This window comes from Gordionus sp. m RMFG-2023, chromosome 2, assembly GCF_954871325.1.
Source record: "Gordionus sp. m RMFG-2023 chromosome 2, tfGorSpeb1-WG-v2, whole genome shotgun sequence".
In the NCBI taxonomy this organism is placed as follows: domain Eukaryota; kingdom Metazoa; phylum Nematomorpha; class Gordioida; order Chordodea; family Parachordodidae; genus Gordionus; species Gordionus sp. m RMFG-2023.
Window position 1 is genome coordinate 16,188,554 of NC_088776.1, and position 23,739 is coordinate 16,212,292.

The 23,739-nt window shown below is 25.2% G+C and overlaps 1 protein-coding gene across 1 annotated transcript; it reads left to right on the forward strand.

The window, feature by feature from the left end:
- Positions 1-98: 98 nt before the first annotated feature.
- LOC135924117 (zinc metalloproteinase nas-36-like) lies at positions 99-22,967 on the forward strand. The gene is made up of 12 exons (XM_065459163.1): positions 99-225; positions 5,132-5,264; positions 11,733-11,799; positions 11,886-11,984; positions 12,225-12,323; positions 12,595-12,724; positions 19,045-19,170; positions 19,330-19,451; positions 19,591-19,733; positions 19,783-19,928; positions 22,575-22,719; positions 22,862-22,967. Exons 1-12 carry the CDS (start codon positions 99-101, stop codon positions 22,965-22,967), a joined length of 1,443 nt encoding a protein of 480 aa, XP_065315235.1.
- The last annotated feature ends 772 nt before the right edge of the window (positions 22,968-23,739 follow it).

The window sequence follows — 23,739 nt, forward strand, 5'->3', positions numbered from 1 at the left end:
ACAGGCTACATGTGAGACTTCGCACCTACCTTTAACTCCAAAACATAACTGTGAGGGAAATAGTAGGGAACTGTTCTTTAGAACGGATCCTGTTTACTATGACTTTGGACACTGATCGAGGAAAAAATGACCCAATGGCTATGGGTCTAATACCACCATCAAGTTTGGTTAAAAAAACAAGATGTGCACCAAAAAGAATAGGGCGTATACAAAGGGGAACTTCGCGTATGAGGATATTATTATTACAAAGTTCGATTAATAATTTTAGTAATTAAAACCATTATCAAAGCATTGGATTAAATCAGCAAAAAAACCTAATCTGAACCCGTCTATAAACCCCCTGTCGTCCCTTTTAAGGACTTCAAGTGCTTAAGAACTACTTCACAGGTAAAGGGAATAGGAGGGTGAATGTTAGAAGGGGATGCCAATGAATGTTTTTTGAGAAGTTGTTGAAAAATAATAGGTTGATAGGAGAAATAATATCAAAAGTCTAAATTGGCGGCAACGCTAATATCTCCAAGGCTAACTTTTGAGATCAATTTGCTGCGAAAAGAATCAGGATTTAAAGAGTTAGATGGAGTAAATTCATCAATAATGGTATTATCAAAATTGGACACTTTCTTCTTAATTGAGGCTGATAAATTATTTATTTTATTTTTGGGTTTAACTAGAACTTGAAATTAAAAACTAATCAGATCTAACCATAAGGGTGTTGAAGAGAAATCTAAATTCAAATTATCTATAAGACACGTGAGTAACTTTGAAATCGATTCTCGGGCTGCTATAGGGACCTAGATAGAACTGAGGGCTTATGTATAAGAAATAAATTACTTGAAGAACTACCATCATGACTGGGGTCACGCTAGTGAGGGGATTTAATAAGATGATCTGGAAGAGAAGGGAAGGGGAATTTTCAGAATGTTTCCTAAATGCGTCATTTAAATTAAGTGAAAATACTTTTAAACACACGTGGCAACAAGCGTTTACTATGATACAACTTCGGATGGGGAAAAAACAAAAAGATATTAACAATGGTAATGGAATAAAGGAGGAAATAATTAAAATTTTAGAAAGGAGAAAAATATAGCTAAGGGTGACAAATAAGATAAACAAAAACATATGATTTAGTTTCTTTTTTTTTAAAAAAAAAGAAGTAAAATAAGACAAATATTGGAAAAAATTAATAATGCATGAAGTATAAAAAGTATTATTAAAAAACAAGAAAACAAATATAATTAAGGGGGTTTGTAAATTAAAAAAAATATATATATAACGGTTATTCTAACGAATTTATATCAGTTTTTGGCTTTGGACAAGTTGTGAACTCGTTAGAGAGCGTAGTAGATACCAATTAAACTGTTCTTAGACATACTGTTGTACTTGTGGAAGGAGGGTGAGGGTGGGGAGGAAGAGTGAATACCAATTAAACTGTCATTTTGGGCGCACTTTACTTATGAATAAAATAGTTAGACGTCGCGGATATGGATAAGTTGAGAGTAGAAATAGATACAACCAATTTTGACGAATTTCAAAATTGTTAATTGTTTTTTTAAGTACAGAATAATGTAAAGGTGGGGAACAGGGAACATAGGTTTATAGGGCAATAAGAGTGAAATGAATAAATCTGTCCTTTTCTTAGTATTCGCTCATGAGATTAGGGGAATAAAGTGTATCAATAATCCATATGAAGATGAAATTATAATAAGTTACCTATGTCAAGTAATATGTAATGCTTATAAAGAGAAGGATGGGAGTAAGGAATATGGATATATGGGACATTAAAAACGTGCAAAATATATAGGCCTCTTCATAATATTAATTCGAAAGGTTTGGGGAGTAGGGGGGGGGGTGAATTAATATTCTATATCAAGTAATATGTGACGCTTCTAATCAGAAGGTAGGGAACGTGATATGAATATATGGGAGTGCGACATTAAGTGCGAAATGTATAGACCTATTCATAATATTAATACGAAAGGTTTGGAGAAGAAAAATATAATATTAATTTTATCTTTAATTTCAACCAAGACCAATAAGAAGAATAAAGAAAAGTTTATCTTATACAAAATTTTTTTAAAACTTGATCAGTTATTACAGCGTAGCACTTATTAAAAATATATTTGCAGCCTAATAGTAATAATTAAATTCATCTATATTTAGTTCAGGTTATATAAAATCCAGCAATTTATTATTAAATATTCAAATTGAAATTTAATTTTTTAAATATGCTCCCATTATTTAAAAAAATTGACATGTGCAGATTCTATACTCCTCTATTACAGCATGACTTAATACTGGATTGTTAAATTGCTTAGCTGAAATTTTCTCATATTTAAGAAATAAAATAATTTCCAGGTAGTTGTTTTAGATACATTAAATAACAAATATTAAACCATTTTATTGATTTAGTAGACTTATTTTTAAACTTTAAAAAATTTCAAATCTGGGCTAAATTTTTTTTCTGGAAATTTTTTTCTTCCAAGAATTTTTAAATTTTATTTATTTTGAATAATTTTTGCAAATTATTTCGAAAGGAAGCTGTAAATGAATATTAAACGATCCTTTATATGATTTTCCAACAGATAATAAGATATAATTATTTAGGTTTATTTTTTTTTAATCGGCCTAGGGAGGTTTTTTTTTTAAAAAAAATTATTTTTGGGCCTGGCTAAATTTAAAGTTGGTTTTTCTAAATAATTTACAACCACCGAGCTTTGAAGAGCTATGTAAACCCGATAGGTGGATTAAGTTCATTATACTTTAATTATCCATCATAATAAATAGGTTGTAATTGTGAGGCTTTAAATAAATATATAAAAATAGGCCTTTATAGTTGCATAGGAAAGTAGGATTTAATGTGTAAACAATCCAATTTTTTATTATTATTTTATAAGCGCCAAATTTGTAAAATAAATAAATAAATATGGAATAATGACTTTGTTAATTGAAGGGTCAAATTCTTTGTTGATATAAAAAAAAACTATAATTTTTAATCTTAAATAAAATTCTAGGTTTTACCAAATCATTTATAAAATTTAATTTTAATATCAAATATTACCATTTTGGAAAACTAAAATATCCTAATTGCTATTATCAAATATGAAGAGTAATCAAATATTCTTTATTCTGCTAGAAATTGTATATCTGATTCAAGTAAAAAAAAATTATGATCATTTTATTACTCTTTTGTGGAGCAAGCAGTAGAATAATTTTTGTCTTACTTCTCTCTTGTTAGAGTGGCAACATTTAAATGAAGATGTCATGTCGAGGTCAAAAATTTTCGATTTTCAAGTTCGGCATAATTTTTTCAAATTTTGATTCATTTCCCATCATTGATTTAAAATGCAATTAAATAATTTTGGCTGTATTTTGTGAATTGTTTCAAAGAGAAATTGCAAATACGAGCAGTAAAATGAAATGTTAAACGATTCATTATAATATTTTTAAACTTGTTACTTTCTATGATTTCTTTTTTTAATGAAATAGACCAGACCCAGGTTATAAAAATAATAATTAGGCCCAGCCGGGTTTTACATTTTTCTTTATTCTTAAGTTGGATCTGGATTTTTTGAATATACTCTTCAGGGTTCCCTGACCGATCCTGCAGGCATTTGTTCTTTATAATGTTTTTTATTAAAAAGAGATGTGAAATAGTGATTTGCTGTGTGCCTAATTTTTCAAGCATGGACCGATTCGATCACGAACAAAGTTTTATTTTTATCCCAAAAGCTATACCCAAAATAAAAATTAATTGTCAACCCCCTGCCAGAATTTATTTAAATAGAGAAACATTTAATTTTTTTTGTTGTAAAAAAAATATTCTACAAATAAAAAATATTAACATTTTGTTTCTTACAAGAATTAAAATATATCAATTTATTGTATATCATATTTAAAAATTTAAGCTCCGGTCCGAAATTTTTTTAAAAAATATTAGGCACGATCCAGCCCGAACCGAAATTATTTAAAAAAAAATAAGGGTGCGGGGGCCTTAATCACTAATGTGAATTGCTAAGTTTTAATTGAAAATGACTGGACTATAAATTGACACAGTTATGTTATCATGACTGTTGGTTTTATATATTTTTTATTTATCGCTTGAACTAGGTAGGTACCAAATCGATTAAACATAAGAGATCAATATTTCGAGGTTTAGATGACGATAGAAAATGGGAATCTCCTTCAATTATTTACTCCTATTCAACTCAAATCAACAAACGTAATGGCTTTAGGCTTCCTTAATTCTGAATTAATAAAACCATTCAGAAAAGCAGTTATCCCCTTTTTTTAATATTAGAGATTTTTACATAAAATAAATAGATAACACACCGTATATTTATTTAATCTAAGAATCACTTTCCTTTTAGACGTTATTCAGAATTATAAAAATGAAAAAAGGATCAGCTAGAATTGTATAATTTACCTATTTAAAAGGTTAACATTAAAATTCTTTAAAATATAATATAATATTATAAATTAAAATTATCATGTTATAATGCAAAAATTTTCGAAATTTGACAAAATTGATAAAATTTTTAGTAATAAATAATATTATGAAATGAAAAAAAATATATTATATAAATCTCAAGTATATAAAAAAATATCATAAATATAATGTTAATTTAATTATGAAACATCTACTAAAAAAAAATTATATTAATAATTATAAATCTAAAAAAAAGAAAAAAAGAATGCCATGTGTGTTCTCGAAGAAACACTTGTAATTCCCTTTTAGGATTTAAATAACTTTTATTAAAATAAAGAAAAACTTATTAATTTCGAGCTAATTCAAAATTTATAAAATAGTAGAATATTTAAATAAATATTATACATGCTACTTTGAAAACGGATCCTTATTCTAAAATATTGACTGCCTTTTCAATGCGTTTTTCTAGTATTATACTACAAAATACTTAAGTGGTTATTTTTTCCTTCTTATAATGATATTTCACTATTTTATCAACTAGGTCTAATTAATGTGATTTTAATTTTAACACAAAATATTAAGTCTAGAACATTTAAATCCTAATAAGGGGGCCTCGAGACATGTTATCACCAACAAATTTAAAACAAAATTTATATAACATAGTATGGAAATTTATCCATTTTTTAAATTATTTTTTGATTAAAGTAACCAATGCTACCCAATTAATAGAGGAGGCACTTGACAATTGGTCAAAAAAGAGTTGTATAAGCTTTAAAAATGTGATGAAGCCCGAAGATATCGATTATATATTATTCGATTCCGTCGCAAATAAAACAAGGTGAAATTTTAAATTTCTTTTATTTATTTATCTAAGGCTGCGTCCAAAATATTTTGAAAAAATCCTTAAATTTAAAAATCAAATTTAAAAAAATCACTTTGGACACATTTAAGTTTTAAAAAAATTAAAATATTCAAAATGCTAGATATGATTCAATTATTAATTATTTAAAGAAATATTTAATTGTATTTATTATTTTATATTACCTTTCAGTTATTAAACTTTGTATAAACCTATTATTTGAAAATGGTTATATCATAATTTTATTTATATATTTAATAAATACATCTATATTGTAAATAATTGTATCAATGTTTAAAACAGTTGGAAAACCAATAATAACTTTTCAGGCGCGTACGCAGGAATTTGGTCTGGGGGGGGGGGGGGGGTAATAAATTTTTTTGAGAAATATTATTGTTATTTAAAAGTATCAAGCATAAATTTATTAGGACTAATAACTATTTCTGATACACAATTTTAAATTATATGAATTATAAAAAAATTATATATATAAACCGGCACATAAAAAACTTATAAATAAATGTGAATTAAAAAATACCATCATATGAATCACTTAAATGACCCAAAATAGAAATTTGAATTTTTTGAACCTTTAAAATATATATAAAGTATAAAAAATTTAAATGTTGGAAATATAAATATCAATACACAAAAAGTTTCTTAGGAATAATTTTATTTTGTATTATATTTACAATGTAAAATCCAATCTTCGTTGGGATTGAGATAATTTTTCAATTACTCATCCTTGCTTGGCATCAAATGCCTATAAATATTTAAAAAATCAAAACCATTCAATCCACTTTTAGAAGTTGTACTTCTTTTAGGTGTGCTTTTCAGAGAACTGCAGTTCCGGTTCCCGACCGTATTTGAATTTTTAAATATACCCGGGCCGGGCCCGAAATTTAAAAAAAAAACACCTGGGCGCGGCCTGCATTTTTTTTAAAAAAATTATGTGGGCCCGGCTATATATTTTAAAACCAAATATTTGAAATTAGCTATAAAAATCAAAAATAAATATAATTTATTTTAAAATATCCGGGCCGTCCCTGAAAATTTTATTTAAAAAAATCCGGCCCGTGCCCTGCAAATGGTATTTTTGCAGGTTATTCTTCTTAAAAAAGAGAATGTTCTCTCATTAGTTTACTAATGGGAAGAGTTGCTAATATATATATATATATATAATCATTTTAATATATTCGGAATATAATCTAAAATGTGTTTGAAATTATACAAAGCATCCATAGCATTTTTTGGGACTATATCTTAGTTAATCTTTTAAACATAGTTATTCAGCTAATAAGGCATCAAACAAATAATTTTTTTCTACCAACATCTGAAAAAGATTGGGAAGGCTTTTGTGGAAGTCGACTCAATTTCATAGAACTATTCGTCCTCTAGTCGAATCAATTATATAATTCTTATTCACGACTCAAGTTAGAAGTCTAAAGTAAAAAAATGTAAAAAACAGAACAAATATCTTAATTAATAATAATAAATCTGAAATATTTATCCTCTAGTCGACTCAATTTGACGACTCAAGTTCATAACTTGAGTCGACTTGAGTTCCTGACCCGAATTCATAACTCGAGTCGACTTGAGTTCATGACCCGAGTTGTTCATAACTCAAGTCAATTTGGGTCGATATTTTTGACCCAAAACTTGGCTCAGTTTTCGACTAAGTCGACTCGACACAGTCTATTAATAGCACTAGTGGAAGTAATATCTGCAGATTGGTAAGTGCTGCATGATGAATTAAAAACCATTCATTTATTTGGATTATAGTTTTATAATACTTTTCTACTGATCTTATACTAATGTTTTGACGATGAGCTTGCCTTGCTGCAAGTCGAGGGAGACAAATTAAACACGTATAGCTCTCCTTTTGACTCAACAATAACATAAAATTGAAATTCTTCATCATTAGCCCTATTCCTTGAGTTATAATAAAATACTCTCCGCTATTTTCATATTCTTAATCAAATCAATGCCATGTTTTTGAAAATTATTACATATAGTTGTATAATTAAATAATACATTCTAACGAGGAAAAAAATTTAAGCATTGAATCCAATAATTTTCTTGCTTCTGAGGTAATATTTCTTTCAGGCCATTGTGATATTTCAGTAATAGCAAATAATCGGCTCTTATAACTCCATAAAAGCTATTACTGCTTGATGGCGAAGACGCTCGTTAGATGGAAAAGCTTGCAACTTCTTCTCCCTGTTGGACAAGGAGTTTCAGAAAAATTATTATTTGAGTAGAAGTATGAAAATGGTAGATAAATATTACGCCACTAAAAATTTGAAATAATAGGTAAATATTACGCCAATGAAAACTTGATCGAAATTAATTGATAAAATAACTTAATAGATGAATGTGATAAATAAATGTAATTTAACATGAGATAGGAATAAATATTAACAAATATAAATTAATATAAACATTAATATTTTTAAAATCCGGCATCTGCATTTTTTGGCTGGGGGGGGGGGCTGTAACTTTTATTTTGAAAGATAATTTTTCCATAAAATATATATAAATTATTATATTTGAGTTATGTAATAAAATTGTAATAGAAATAATATAATATCTTTTAAAAGTAGGAATAGAAATATTTTTATTAATAACTCTAGGGTTTTCATTTTCTTTGTTGGGATTATCTTGATCTAGCTATTATTCAATAATAAATTTCAATTAATAGTAATATCATGTATATATATTATAGTATCATGAAAAGAATCAATAGACATTTTTTGCCTAATATTTATATCATTAAGTGGGTTAGCAATTTCATTAAAGTATGATGCAGCCTAATAAAATATATTTGGTAATATCATCAATATTTTCTTTTAACCATATATATTGTTTAATATATACCTTTTAAATTAAATTATAATATAATTTTTATTTTTACCAGATTTTGTTGGGTGAAAGAATATAATCTATTAAATTTAGCCTTTACAGCTAAAAATTTCTTTTTCATTAGATCATAATTCAAGTTATGTTTTTCCTATTATTTCCTCCCAAATTTTCCTATTTTCTACAGAATCTCTGAATTTTAACTCATTTTTGCACCAGAGGTTCCTGTACACTCTTATGTTTTCCATAAAATTATATTTTGACATTAAAAAATATATTAATATAAAAGGCTATAATCGTTTGGGTTAGTAAATTTATAAAAATTAACAGCATTAAAAATTGTACCTACTATTTTTTTTTTATAAATTTCACAAATAAATAAATTTTGAATAAATTTTTATAAATACCGGAAAATGAAATTGGACAAACATTTTATTTTTACATTAAAAATAGCTTATGTTATTTTTTCTTCAAAATTTATTTTTTTATATTTTTATGAATTTGGACGCAGCCTAATATATTGAAAAAATTTTTTGAAAATTTGAATGATAATATGCCCCATTGCTAATTTGTGAAATGAGTATGTAGTTGTATAAAGAGACAAAATAAGCTTTATTGGGTTAAATTATATTAAATAAATAATATCAAAGTGTATAGATAATTAATTAACTCCGCAACTCCCCATGGTGAGAGTATGACAAAGATCATCACTGAAAAAATCCTGAACCTGAACACTTTGAACTTATTTTTATGGTAAAAATATAATAAAATAAAATATATTTTTAAAAAACTGATGTTTCTGTTTACTATAATTAAATAATTAAATTTTATAAGTTCTTATTTTTCTTTGACTTCGAAACCTGAATCCAAACCTGGTTCGATTTTTTATTGAACCCGAACTAGGGCTCCTTTTTTAGAACAATGGTTTGCAGCTTAATTTGGATTTCCTTTTTCTCTGCTAATTTTAAATTTACTGTTTTTTATATATTTAGATCTTCTTTCTTTTTGTCATTTGTTCTTAAAGTGGGGTATGGCAGTAAAAAATATTTGGAGGGGTGGGGTGGAAGAGCAAAGTTTTTTTAGAGGAGGGTTATCATCATTGACTTAACGGGTGTAGAAGTGCCTGACCCCTATACTTTAGTGTTGTTAAATGGCTCGTTTTGAGCCGATTTTTAAAAACGGCTAACTCAATACTTCATCCAGAAAAATATTACGCAAGCCTGAAGATTTTGCTCATTGAAGGAACAAAGGTCTATACATGTATTATCGAAATCTAAGGGTTTAGGCATTATTTTTCTGGCTAAAATTTTGAGTAAGTCGTTTTTAAAAATCGGCTCAAAACGAGCCGTTTAACAACACTACTATACTTATTATCGAATATTAATGAGTGGATATAATAAAATTTTATGTTTAAAAATTCATAGAATATTTTTTGTATCAAATTAATATGAGCTTTAAAAAAAATTGCTATGTATATAATTTAATAGCCACCTATCCTAACTAATAATAGCCTACCTTATTCTACTTGAAATATAAAAACGAATAGTATATATTTTGGTTCTTCTTTTATATTAAGCTTTCTCATAGGCAATAGGGACGATGCCTATTGAACCACTGAACCCGATAACAAAAATAACATTGTTTTTATAAATAATTTTACAAATAATATTAATGGAATTATAAATATAATAAAGTAACTAAATAATCTAACTATGTTTTCTTATCATAGGAGAAGTCAAAGGAGACGTGAATACGTTCCCCTGGCAAATTTGCAAGTTTTTGTTATTATTATTTTTAGGCATTGAAAAAAGGAGGATAAATTAATAATTTTTTTATATAATGACAATAATTGAATATTTTAGTTTAAAAAAAAGGGAACCTGACCAGTAAACGGGACTAAAACCAGAGTTGTTAAACGCTACTTTTAAAAGTAGCACGCTACCGCTATCGCTATTTGTCAAAAAAGTAGCTCTCTATTAGCTACTTTTTAAGCTACTTTTTATTAAAAAAAATTTACAAACAAATTTTTTATTTTTTCCTTATAAAGTTATTGTATAGTAAATATATAAAAATCAACATTTATAAATATTAAAATATAGTTAGTTTTGATTATAAAAAAATTTAAGTAATAAAAATAAATATTTATGGTAATTCGTTGCATTTTAACAATAAAATCATTTCAATATTATCATCCCCAAGTCTAGAGCGACGATCAGAAAGTATAAGTTTTGCCTTATTAAATAATCTCTCGACACTAGCACTTGAGGGTAAGGGCGTATTTAATCTTATATACATATTTTTAATATAAGATAGATTATCAATAATTTTATTTGCAAGTACATCGTATGTCTGGCATCCTATTATCATTTTGAGAGCTAATGCCACAGATCTTCTTTTTAAAGTTCTAGGGTCTAGCCAATGGCCTGTGATTCCCAAATAAGCTCAAAAATATTTAATCAGATCAATTTATAAATATAAATAAGTTTTTACCTTCTGTTATGTGTTCAACTATCTCCCGTGGTACATATATGTGATATCTCTGATAACTCTACTATTAGAACATCTTTCATCATTTTAAAGTTATCTGCTATTTTATTCATTAGTGTCTGGCGGCATAAAATTGTTGTACCAGGGGATAGTTTTAATCATCATGGTAAATGATGGATTATCAACTAAGGACATTGGTTGAACTGTATAAATTATAAAATCAACAATAACTTTATCAGCCAATTTCTGAGAAATATTGTCATTTACATTATTAATTAATTTGGTTTGAATTGAATTGAATTAGTCTTTTTGGATGTAGAGTCGCCTATACCAAAATTATTTAGATGTTTCTACATTTCCTTAAAACTCATTAACAGTCTTAATAAATATTATTAGAATGTATAAATGACAATTTACCTTTAGGTGTTTCTTGAGGTTATAGCTATTGGATTGATTTGAGGAAATATTTTTTTTTTACATTTTAAACAAATAAATTTAAAACCAGTTTTGGTTATATATTTATTTAAAAAAATTTTCAAATCTAGTGAATGGGAAATTTATATTAAAGCTATTAAGAACATTTTCTTCCCTGGTATCTTCCAATTCATTAATATCATTGTCTGAATCACTTTCAACGATTTGGATATCCATAGGCGATGACATTTTAAATTATTAACACGTGATTAAGGTTTATAATACAAATGAAAATATAAATTACAAATTGAAATAATATTTCAATTTCAAAATTAAATAATAAATCATAAAAATTATAATTAATTATGATATTATATTTAAATTTTCATGTTTATACTTACCTTCATTATATTTTTTAAAAGTAGCGAAGTAGCGGCTACTTAACTACTTTCAAAAAAATTTAGCCCTAAAAAATTAGATAATTACAAAAAAGTAGCCGCTATTAGCTATAGATAACAAAAAAGTTAGCGCGCTACAAGTAGCGCGTTACTTTAACAACTCTGACTAAAACCTTCAATATAGGAAGAAAATATCCACCCAATAGTATTTTCCCCTCCTTACCAAAATTCTTGTTATACCTCTAAATCTTATTTAAAAATCAATTTTTATAAAATTTTAATTTATTAGGTGTACCGCTGAATTGGGAAGGCAAGGTGGTGGTCAAACTATAAATATTAACCCTGGATGTCTGAACGTATTTATTTAAATTACATATTCCTAACTTTACTTTTTCTTTTTCTTATAAACGATTTAAAAAAAAATAACTATTATAATTCTTAGATTCGTACCATAACAATGTTAATCGGAAGAACGTTGGGATTTATTTACGAAGTGGATAGGGAGGACAGGAAAGATTATATAATCATCGATCTAAACAAAGTTAATAAATATTATATATATTTAATTTACTCCAAATAAAATGGTTTATCATTTAACCCAGCTAAAAGTCCAATTATAAATGGCTTTATTAGAAAAAAGATATCATTTGATAAATTATATTTACTCAAATGGATTCGGGAATAATATTTTTAAAAAAAGTTGAAATATTTTCAGGAATCCATGCATAAAAAATTCAATTTATAAATTATTTTTTCTATTTATTTTGTATTGTATATATAGATAGATCCGATATATGGGTCTGAAATCTCTGAGACGATAAATGCCGACGATTTTAATATTTCTTATGAGTATGGATCTGTAATGCATTTCTATCCTGATGTAAGGAGTATATTCAATATTTATTATTAAAATATAAAAGTATGAAATTTAATTTAATAACTTAGAGATATAATGATATCCCTTTGTTCTCATTCTTATAATTAAATACAAAGCATTCAGCACATTGGTGTCTTCTATACTTAAAAAAAACTCAATAGAAAAATGTTTTAAACCAAAATCAATTTTAAAGTTTTCTTATAATGTGAACCTTAGTTAATATTATATAATATAATTCGATATATTTATAAACCACTAAAAACAATAACTTTAGGAATTCAAATCTAGTAGAGTTGAAGGCCCGACTTTTATTACCAAGGATTTAAACTATCAAGCCACTATAGGTTCATCGATAGAACCAAGTTTTTACGATCTCATGGCTCTCAATAAATTTTATTGCAACGGTAAATATAAATAGTATAAACATATTAATATCAAAATCATTACAAGAATTACAATTTATTTATTAAATTAATTCCGGGCTTCGAAAAATGTATTAGGAGAGACCGGGGTAAAGTCATAATCCTTGAAAAGACCCTAAATTTGGTGAAGATATATTTTTAAATCTAATTTCTTACCTATATTTATCTTTTGAAAATATTCCTTGGTTTGACATATTTTGCCTAGAAACCGATTTTTACCCCTAAATTATGAAAATCATCCTCTAGTTTATTTTGCTTTTAGCAAAATATATTTAGCATTTAAATTTGTATATATGTACATTAAAATTATAATTTATCTGAAGTTTATATCTTACTGGAAATCATGCAATAACGATTTGTATAATATATATCACGATGGGAATAATAATATATATATACGCTGATTATTTCTATAAAAATTAGGGCTTTGTAAATTTTTATTTGCATTTAAAAATTTCTGTCTGAAGGAAGTGCTTATTTCTCTTCCAAAAATAAGTCTCCCTAGAGTAAGAAAACGTTCTACGGGAGCACTTGGCGTAAGGACAACATTATATTTAATAATAAGAAGTAATAATTGAATTTCTTTTTAATTAGTTAAGATGATGGCCCATTTTGAATGGTATATGCTTTCTTACAAATATAATTATACAAAAGATTTTGTTGGCATCTAATATTGCTACTTAGCAGAGTTGTTAAAGTATCTAGATATAAAAATGTGGTATCTGCTTTGATTAAAGTATCTGTATCTAGATAGAGGTATCTGTATCTGTTTTTAGATACTTTTGATATATTTCTATTTAACGCTTTTTTATATTATAAATAGAATGTAAAATTTATTTTATTTCATATGAGCATATAACTTAATATTAATATGTATATTAAAAAATTATATATATATGTAAAATTTTAAAACTTATATATAAAAAAGAATATATAAATATTAATTAAATATTATGTCCGAGTTATCAATAACAAGCAAATTCTGATATTACAATCCATCTCAAGGAATTTATAATTGCAATGGAATTGGTATTTTATTTTATTTTATTTTATTTTATTTTATTTTATTTTATTTTATTTTATTTTATTTATTTTATTTTATTTTATTTTATTTTATTTTATTTTATTTTATTTTATTTTATTTTATTTTATTTTATTTTATTTTATTTTATTTTATTTTATTTTATTTTATTTTATTTTATTTTATTTTATTTTATTTTATTTTATTTTATTTTATTTTATTTTATTTTATTTTATTTTATTTTATTTTATTTTATTCTATTATATTAATTTTTAAGATTAATATTGATGACGAAAATGACGACATTCTTCCATGGCCAATTTATAGACCATATTTTAAAATAATATCTCAAAATAAAGATAACTAATCTCTGTAAGTAAAATGTTTGCCATGTCTACCAAAAAATATGCAAATTTCAGTTTAATTACTTCAACTTGCAACATTAAACATTTAAGGGTATAGATACTAAATAAATGTTTACAATTTTAAATTAAGAGAAAACATCAAACACTCTTAACCCTAAAAAAAGGGGAAGGAGAAAAAATCTTTTAAAGAAAATATTGGACCAGGCTCATCGTCCATTGATTTTTTTCTCCAAGAGACCTCAGACTTTAACCCAAACCACTCTAGATGATTTAATAACTGATTTTATTATAGATAGCATTCAGCCATTTTCAATTGTTGAAAATCCTTCATTTATAAAAATGATCAAAACATTAGCTCCACAAAAAAATATAATTTGCCAACAGACAGTGGTTGCTAAAATCTCCCAAAGATGGGAGAATGAAAAGAAAGAAATCATTAAAAGTCTAATAGAAAGAACCATCGCTAATATGTACAACAGCAGATTGTTGGAGTGCCTATCGCCGGTATAGCTAACATTTAAATTTGTATAATAATTTAATTACGAACAAATTATTTGAGCAGTTTTAAGAAATGTTAATTTTTAGTTCATACATAGGAGTCACTGCGCACTATATAGATCCAACAAGTTTGGAAAGAAAAAATGTAGCGTTGGCTTGTAAAAGAATGACTGGTAGTCATACATATGATAAAATAGCAAAAAATTTACAAGATATAGCAAAGGATTATTGCATACAAAATAAAATCTCAAAGACCATTACTAATAATGCCAAAAACTTTATTAAGTCTTTTAGGTTTATTTTATTATAAATATAAACATAAATATAATATTACTTATTTATGATAGAGTTTTCAAGCCAATTGAAAATATTAGTGAATCCATTGATGATCTGGAAGATGAAGAAACAGTTGCACCAATATCAATATCAGATCTTTATACTACTGCTCAGGATTTTGGAATATCAGAATCATAAACCTGTGAAAAAAACCAATAATTTAATATCCGATTTTTTTCAGTATCCCACAGCAGGAGATGTGATTGTTAATGATTTAAATTCTTATAGTCAACAAATTTTAAATAGTTTTTTTAAAAATGAATGCCGAGATTTTAGTATTTTTAAACAATATCCTGATATAAAAATGTTCCAGCTTCCCTGTTGAAAAACTTTTTAATATAACTAAAAATGTCTTTACAGATAAACGAGGATGTCTTAATGACCAAAATTTTGAAAATATTTTGTTACTGAAATCTAATAATTATTTATAATCATTTAATCATATATTATATTATTTTATTAATGATATATAATAATAATTTATATTAATCATATATTATATTTAAAAATCATTATTTTAGTTACATTTTGATAAATGTGATATCGAGTTAATAAATTTTTTAGATCATTTCATGAATTTTCACAATAGAATCCTAATTTAGGTTTATTCAAACCTTATCTAAGAGTATAATAAAAAATGTATCTGTACCTAGATACATTTTAAATTGTATCTGTATCAAGATAACTTTTTAGAAGCTGTATCTATAGATAAATTTTTAAACGATGTATCTGTATCTAGATCCATTTAAAAAGTATCTTTTAACAACTCTGCTACTAAGTAATGTATGACGAGAACATCATCTTTCCCTGAGAAGGTTGTCAAAGTAATTTAATTATTAAGTTAGTTTAATTTAATTGATAATTCTATTTAATATTTAGCTAAACAAAAATCTTGTTACATGTTCATCTAACTAAAATTTAGTATACAATTATTTAAGACATATTATGTGAAAATAATTTTACAGAGATATGTTCCCATAGCTTGGCTGTGGATGACTTAGATGCTAAAATATATTTTTTTTGAAAGACATAGGAGTAGGGTTGTTAAACGGAACGATTTGGGTCGAGCCAAAATAATATTATGTAAGATTCGAGATTTGACAAATAGATCTCCAAACCTTTCTTCTATCTATGAACAAAATCTTCAAGCTATTATTTTGGCTAAAATCTTAATCATGCCCTTTTTAAAAATCAGGGATGGTACAATTTCTATTTTTCTGAATCATTTGAATATTATCCTCATTAAATGAATAGTCGAAATCAGAATTTATATTAAATTCCGTACATAGCGTACCCATGGAGGGACAAGGGGAAATCCCCTCTTCGAAAATTCGTCTGTTATCGTAAATAACATTTTAAGCTAATAAGAATTACATCTTAAATACTATCACCCCCAAGAATTGCAATAAAAATAAGTAAAAGTTAATAATTTTTTTAAAATAACGACTTTAATTCAAAATTTTTAAAAAAGTGGAAAGCCAAAATTATTTTTATAAAAATATAACCTAGACCTACCAGTAAAATTTATGCAAAAAACCACATAATAGTGATATCCCCTTTCAAAATTCAAGGTATGACTATGATTCTGTATTTGTCTGATTCATTTATCAATATTTATTATATAAAAAAGTCCCGCATACAGAATCAGATATTTTAATTTAAAATTAATTTATTATGATATATATTAAAAATAAAATCAATTATTTTAATATATTTTTAATAATATATATAATATTTTAAAAAGTAATTAGTTACATTTAGTATTTGCATTCTAAAAAAAATATAACTAGTTACAGTTAGTAGTTGCAATTTTTCAAATATAACTAGTTATAATTATTTTTTCACTAGTAAAAATACAAATTACCAATCGTTTTACCCACGCTCCCCTAATAATTTTTAATTTAATTCCATCCATCTTATATAATTTCACCCATCAGGTTCTTTTTAGTTTATGCCTAATTTAGGTGAAATTAAGCAAAAGAAAAATTTCCCAATATTAATTTAACTAATCCTTATCATCGGATATAGATAGGCAAACTAGCCTACATCAGGGGATTACCCCATGCCTAGTTTATTTATGTATACAACAAGCAAAGTAGCCATAAATTATAATATCAACATATTTTCTAGAAAAATATAATTTTTATCAACAGAGATATAGCATATCAAATAGCCATAATATGCCACATTAATTCTTAATTCATCCCTAGTTTCATTAAATAAGATTTGCAGCCCTAGATTATTAGGAGAACTCCGACTCAAAATCAAATTATTTTCGCATAAATACATTTATATTTTATATTTATAAATAAAAATTTAACCATAGTAGTAAATTCATATAGACGAACCCTATGTGTCACTTCAGAATTTATTCCCTATCTATTTTAAGCAGATGCTTATTTAAACTCAAAAAATTTCCATACGTACATATTTTAGTGTTTAAGTATATTTAATCTTTTATTCTGAGGGTTTTCTTTGTGAGGTTATTTGCCAGATTATATTAAATGGGCGGAGGGGGGGGGGTTCCAAAAAAATTGGAAAAATTTGAATAAAAAGGAAAAAATTTAAATGAAAAATGTTAAATTAAAAAATGAAAAGACATCAAAAATGCAAAAAAAATAATCATTCAATGAAACAAAGCATCTAAAATAATTTCAAATGAAAAACAAAAATAATGTAAAAAGGTCAAAGAAAAAAATAAGTTAATTATTTTAGGAAAAAGTTGAATTATAAAAAGAAAAGTCCATAAGTTGTTTATGAAGAAATTTTATAAAAGGAATTAGTGTACCCAAATTATAGCTTTTGTGTTTTTTACGTTTATTTTTCTTTAAATAATATATTTTTAATGTATTCGATTAAATTGATAAAAGTTTTTTTGGATATTAAAAGGCAATGGTATATTTTTAATTATTTTTTTTTCAAGTGTTTTTTTTAAAAAAACATATTACTTCAATTTAAACAACAAGCGTTTAATATAAAAAAAACAACACGCTACTCCTAATTTGTTAGCATTACACCCCATTCAAAGATGTGGAAAACTTTTTCATTTTATTGTTCAATTTTATTTTTGGTCATAAAATTATTTAATGATGTAAATCAAAGAGAAATGACAATTTGCATTCAATATATTGAACTTTTCAATTTATAATTTAAACATGTATACTATATATTGTAATTGTAGAGTGATGACAATTGTCTTAATTTATTAATCATTAAAAACAACTAAAATGAAACAATATAATGTAAAAATAAAATAAAAAATTTATGAAATATAATCTATAATGAAAACCTATAAGCTACGAAAGAGAATCATTATCCTTTTACTTTTTTAAATGGGACTGTACCTTAAAATATGATCGAATATAAACATATCGACGTTCATCACTGCAATACCTAGTAAATAGCATTTTTGAAATTGTTCGGGAGAGTCAAAAAACTATTTTAAGTGTTATTATAATTATAAAAATTATACTTATTATTGAATTTTAACTTTTAATTACAATACTTTTTCAATTGGAATGTTTTAAGAAAATATATACACATATGCGATCCCCAAGTAACTCATCAGTTTTTGTTGATCAGTTACGTACGAGGTTTTGTTAAAAAATTTACAATTTTTTTTAAAGAAAATGTCAGTTATGAGGTTTTGATACTGTTTTTTCTTCGTTTTAATGTTATTTGATAGAAAAAAACCTAATTTTTATTCGTTATTGAGACACAATTTTTTGAGAGATGATAGCTGGCTTATGGATAAACCAATTTATCCAAAAAAACGTATTCCTGCAGTGGTGACGACTATATGGAGTTTTTCCTTTTTTGATTGAACTTTTACTTTTTTTGAATGAATATTTTTATTTTTTGCTTCAAACTTTTCTTAACCGGAATTTTCATGTTTTATCGAATCTTTTCCTTTTTAATTGAACTTTTTCTTTTTTTTGATTAGTTTACCAATTTTGATTTCAAACTTTATTTTTTTAATTTAAAATTTTCCTTTTTGAATAAGAAACCCGTGTATATGTTTATTTTTTAATGATAAGTTTAATACAATATATTATATGTAATATAATCGTATCCCTACTCAGATTCATGCAAAGAAATAATTTCCTATTGTAATAATTTTGGTTACCCAAATCCCTCAGATTGTGATACGTGTATCTGTCCTTCTGTTTACGGAGGACAAAAATGTCAGGATAGCCATGAAGATACAGGTTTGTTTTTAATTCTTTTCTATGAGAGCTGTATTTTTCACATCCTTTATCTCTATCATGCTTCTAAATTTTACTTACTCAAAAATATACTAGTCGGTCTTGAGGTCAAATTCTTTTTATATTGGTAATAAAACTATTAAATATTTGCATAAAATCAAGAAATTTGTTCTAGCGAAATCAGTATCCAGGAGATAAACGAAAAGGCAAATCCAATATCTATCCATTCACCAGGTTGGCCTGATAAAAATTATCAAGGGGATAATTGTAATTGGATATTTAAAGTAGGTGTAAAAAAAATCACGTTTATATACTTAAGAAAAAAATCTCGTATTTATACATCTTTGCTATGATCTTATCTAAGGAACATTTATAATTAATTTATGATTTATAAATTTAAAAAAAAATTGTAACCTACATAAGGCCAAATGCTCAAATAATAGTATGGGGAAATTGCGAATTGAAATAAACGCTACCAATTTCGACATTCTAAAGGCAACTACAGGTCAATGCATACATTGGCTAGAAATTAAATATAAAAAAGATCAAGCAATGACTGGTTTAAGGTAATATTCTACAATAAAAATCGTTTTATTATATAATTAAATCTGGCAGATTTTGCGGCACAATGCCCAACATAATAACATTAGACTCAGAGTGGGAAAATTTAGCAATTTCGTTCCAATCAGATATATTTCCAAATTTTTTGCAAAACCAATCAGCCCTTTTTAAAATTGGATTCGAGGCAACCGTGACTTTAGGTTAGATATATAATCAATTATATAATTGAAACCGAATTTATTGTTAATCAGTTTTAGCTAAAGTTACTTTTGAAATGTAACTAATTAAAGTTATTAGTTACAATTTTTTATTTTAACTTGTAACAGCTACCAATTACAATTTTTTAAATGTAACTATTGGTATAGTTATAGTTATATTTCAGGAGTAATATAACGCATCTTTTTTTTTTATTTAATATAAAATAATTACACTGAAAAAAAAATACCAGAGAAAGGAATATATTTACACCGAAATAAATATTATATATTTTTACATAAAAAATTTGGGTTTAATAAATTTTGTAAAAGACCCGCTCATTTCTCCCCATAGGCACACTTCCCTAGACTAATCAAACGTTCTGCGGGAGTTTCATTTAATGACAACATTATATTTAATAAAAAGTAATTTGAAAATGGAAAATCATATAAAATGTGTTATTACTGGATTTTATAAAATTTTCTATATGCTCATTATCAAAATTTTTTTACCCCATCTTGTTATACGGGATTTGGTAGTTGAGAATTTAATCTCTTTTTAATTAGTTCAGATGATGGCCCAGATTTATTTTTTAAATTCCAAAGTTATTAAAAGATTCTTTTAAATGAATCTAGATACAGATACATAGGCTAAAAACGTATCTAGATATGGATACAACTTTAAAAATGTATCTAGACACAAATATAATTTTTAACATACTTAAACAGGGTTCGCTGTTGTTCTCGAACAGAAATTCTTATTATGAGAACACAAAATACTTAAAAAAACATTTTTATATTTTGTTCTCATTCAATTCAAACACCATATAAATAAATGTCAATATCCTTATTTTATCGTTCTTTCGAACAAATTCTCATTTAAAGCATTTATTAAAAAAAATTCTACATTAAACTTATAATTTATTTATAAAAAGTTTGCTGAATATCTATTAAACTATTTTAAAAAATTCTAAATAAATTGCTTAAAATGATTTTGTGCATCAATGGTATTGTTTTTAATAATTAATGGGCGTCATGACTAAGCAAGGATTTATATATTTCTTTGCATGATAAAAAAAAATCATCACAATCTTGAACTGATATCTATAGATTTAAATGGGAAAAAGATAATATTTAATGGATATTTATAATTTTCATTAATAATATATATTTTTATTATATTAGTCTTAATATTCTCTACTATATATTTATTTAAATTATAAGATAAAATGACTTTTGCATTCAAATATTTTTATTTTAAGATAAAAAAAGCGTTAAATAAAAGTATATCAAACTATATTTTAAAAAGTATCTATATTTTATCTTGAATTTTGGATAGCAAAATATTTACTAAATACTTTTTATTCCATATTTTTACAACTACAATAATATCTAAGTAAAATGAATGAATGCGTTTTAAATTTTCTTTTCAACTGTCCTTTTTCTAATCGTCACCTCATATATTTCCATATATAACAATTTAAAAACAGATACACTAAAATAGTATCTAGATATCGATACATATAATTTTTATAAAAGTGTATCTAAATACTGATACGATATCACACTTTACCAACTCTAGTAAATTCCATTGGCATTTTGACATGGCAATTTTATAAGCTTTCTTATAATTATCATCCTCTAAAAAGATCTTGCTTATTTTCTTCATATTAGGTTTCAGGGTATTTTTTTAGTTCAATAAAATCTTCATCATCACAGGAAGTTAATTTTGTTTGTTTTAATTTATTTTGAATTTTATAATCTATAGTTTCCTTTATTTTTAAGGATTGGTTAGGATGTGTTCTCTAAAAATAAATCTTTTTCATATAAGAATATTTAATTTATATGAATTATTCATAAAAAGTCCGTTTATTAAAATTCTATATAATATTAAACAAAAAATGAATTTGTTACATGTATATCTAACTAAAACTTAGTGTACAACACAAATTATGTGAAAATAAACTTAGAGATGCGCTTCTATGGATTGCTGTGGATGACTTACATGTTGAAATATGCTTTTTTTGGAAGGCCTGGGAGACATTTAACACTAATATTGTCTGTTCTGCCAGCCTTTTCTTTGTAATCCAAAATATTTTTCGAACTTGACCAAGGTATTTTTACATTAAGTCCGTTGTTTTTGGTAATAGTTGTAAAGGAAGATGGTACAATTTCTGTTTCATCATTCTGAATCATTTGAATGCAATCCTCATCAAATGACAAGTCAGAGTCAGAATTCATCTATATTCTGTATCTGTATGATACATTAGTTGATCAAGTATCAATTCAATATTAAATATAAAAAAAGGTGCACATATAGAATCAGACATAAACAAAATTTAAATTAGTAAATTGAATTTAAAATAAATTATTATAACATTTAAATATAATAATTATTTGAATATATTTATCAAGATATATATAAATATTTTAAAAAGTAACTAGTCATTTTTGCCAATTACATTCCAAAAATAAATTAGTTACAGTTACTAGTTTTTCAAATTAACTAGTTAGTTATTTTTTTGATAAAATGTGACTATTACAAGTAACTAGTTACTTTAAACACTAATCATTTAAAATGCTTTTATTATTTATTAAAATATACCCTTTTATTTTTATAAATTGTTCAACTCAATTAAAAATAATAATTAGTTCCAAATTCTTGCGATGAAGAAAAACTGAGAGAAAACAATATGTTTACACCCTGGAGCAATTGGAGTCCATGTAGTGAGCCCTGTGGAGGATGTGGAATACAAAAAAGGATAAGAAAATGCCTCTTTTTATGCTATGATCAAAAGTTTTGGTTGTTAATCAATTTTAGTTCATATAGAACACTAAATTTTTATAGTTTCTAATTTGTAACTATCAAAATAATATCTTAAATTGTGAATAACTATAATCTATTAAAATTTCTAAACAACTTTTATTATTATTTATAGGGATTGTCCTTGTCGTCCCGTCGAAACTGAATATAGAGATTGCAATCCATATTTGTGTGATATAACAACAAAATATGATTGCTTTATCTCTACTAATAACATGTAAGAATTTATTATTACTAATTTTTATAAATTATTTCTAAAATACTCTGGTGGGGTGTATGAAGCCCCATGTGTGATAAAATTGGTATTGAATAATAGCGGTTAATTATTACAATATAGAATCTTCAGTAACTTCATTAAATTTATTTTAGAATAGTTGAAAATACACATATTTTAAATTTTTCCTATTTTGGTATTTTTTTAACATAAATTCATTGTGAAGGACATGGTCGTATTAAGCCCCACCCGAGTAAATTTTTTTTTAAACATTATTAATATATATGTTTTTTAAATTAATTTAATTTTCATTTTATTACGAAAAATAATCATTAAATAAAATGCATTGACTAATTATTTATATTTAATATTTATTTAATATATTTTTTTAAAAAAACAGTCTTTTTTAAATTTGGCCTAAATTACAATTCCTGCAGGCCCGGTACGGTCATACGCCCAAACTGGGTACATAGGCTGGGTCGTATATTTTTCCAAATACCAGGGTGGACATAGAGAATCGAATATTTTAAATCGCAACTATTATATATATATAGAATTAATAAGTAAAATTAAATATATTTAAAAATTGTTATTTCAGAATAATATATCACACATTCACTTCACCTATTTCCATTTCAATACCATTTTATAGATCGTTAGAAATACTTCAGGCTTATAAATAAGGGTAAAATATTTTAAAATTATTCAGCTGATTATAATTATTTTTAGGTAAAATTATTAATTATACCTACACCTAGTATTTTACTACTTTTTTGGGG

Coding starts and splice junctions, on each gene's coding strand:
- LOC135924117 (XM_065459163.1), top strand. CDS start 99: ATGACTTTGGACACTGATCGAGGAAAAAATGACCCAATGGCTATGGGT. Junction 5,265..11,732: donor TCCGTCGCAAATAAAACAAG/GTGAAATTTTAA, acceptor TTAATTTATTAG/GTGTACCGCTGAATTGGGAA. Junction 12,725..19,044: donor CAATAAATTTTATTGCAACG/GTAAATATAAAT, acceptor ATCCCTACTCAG/ATTCATGCAAAGAAATAATT.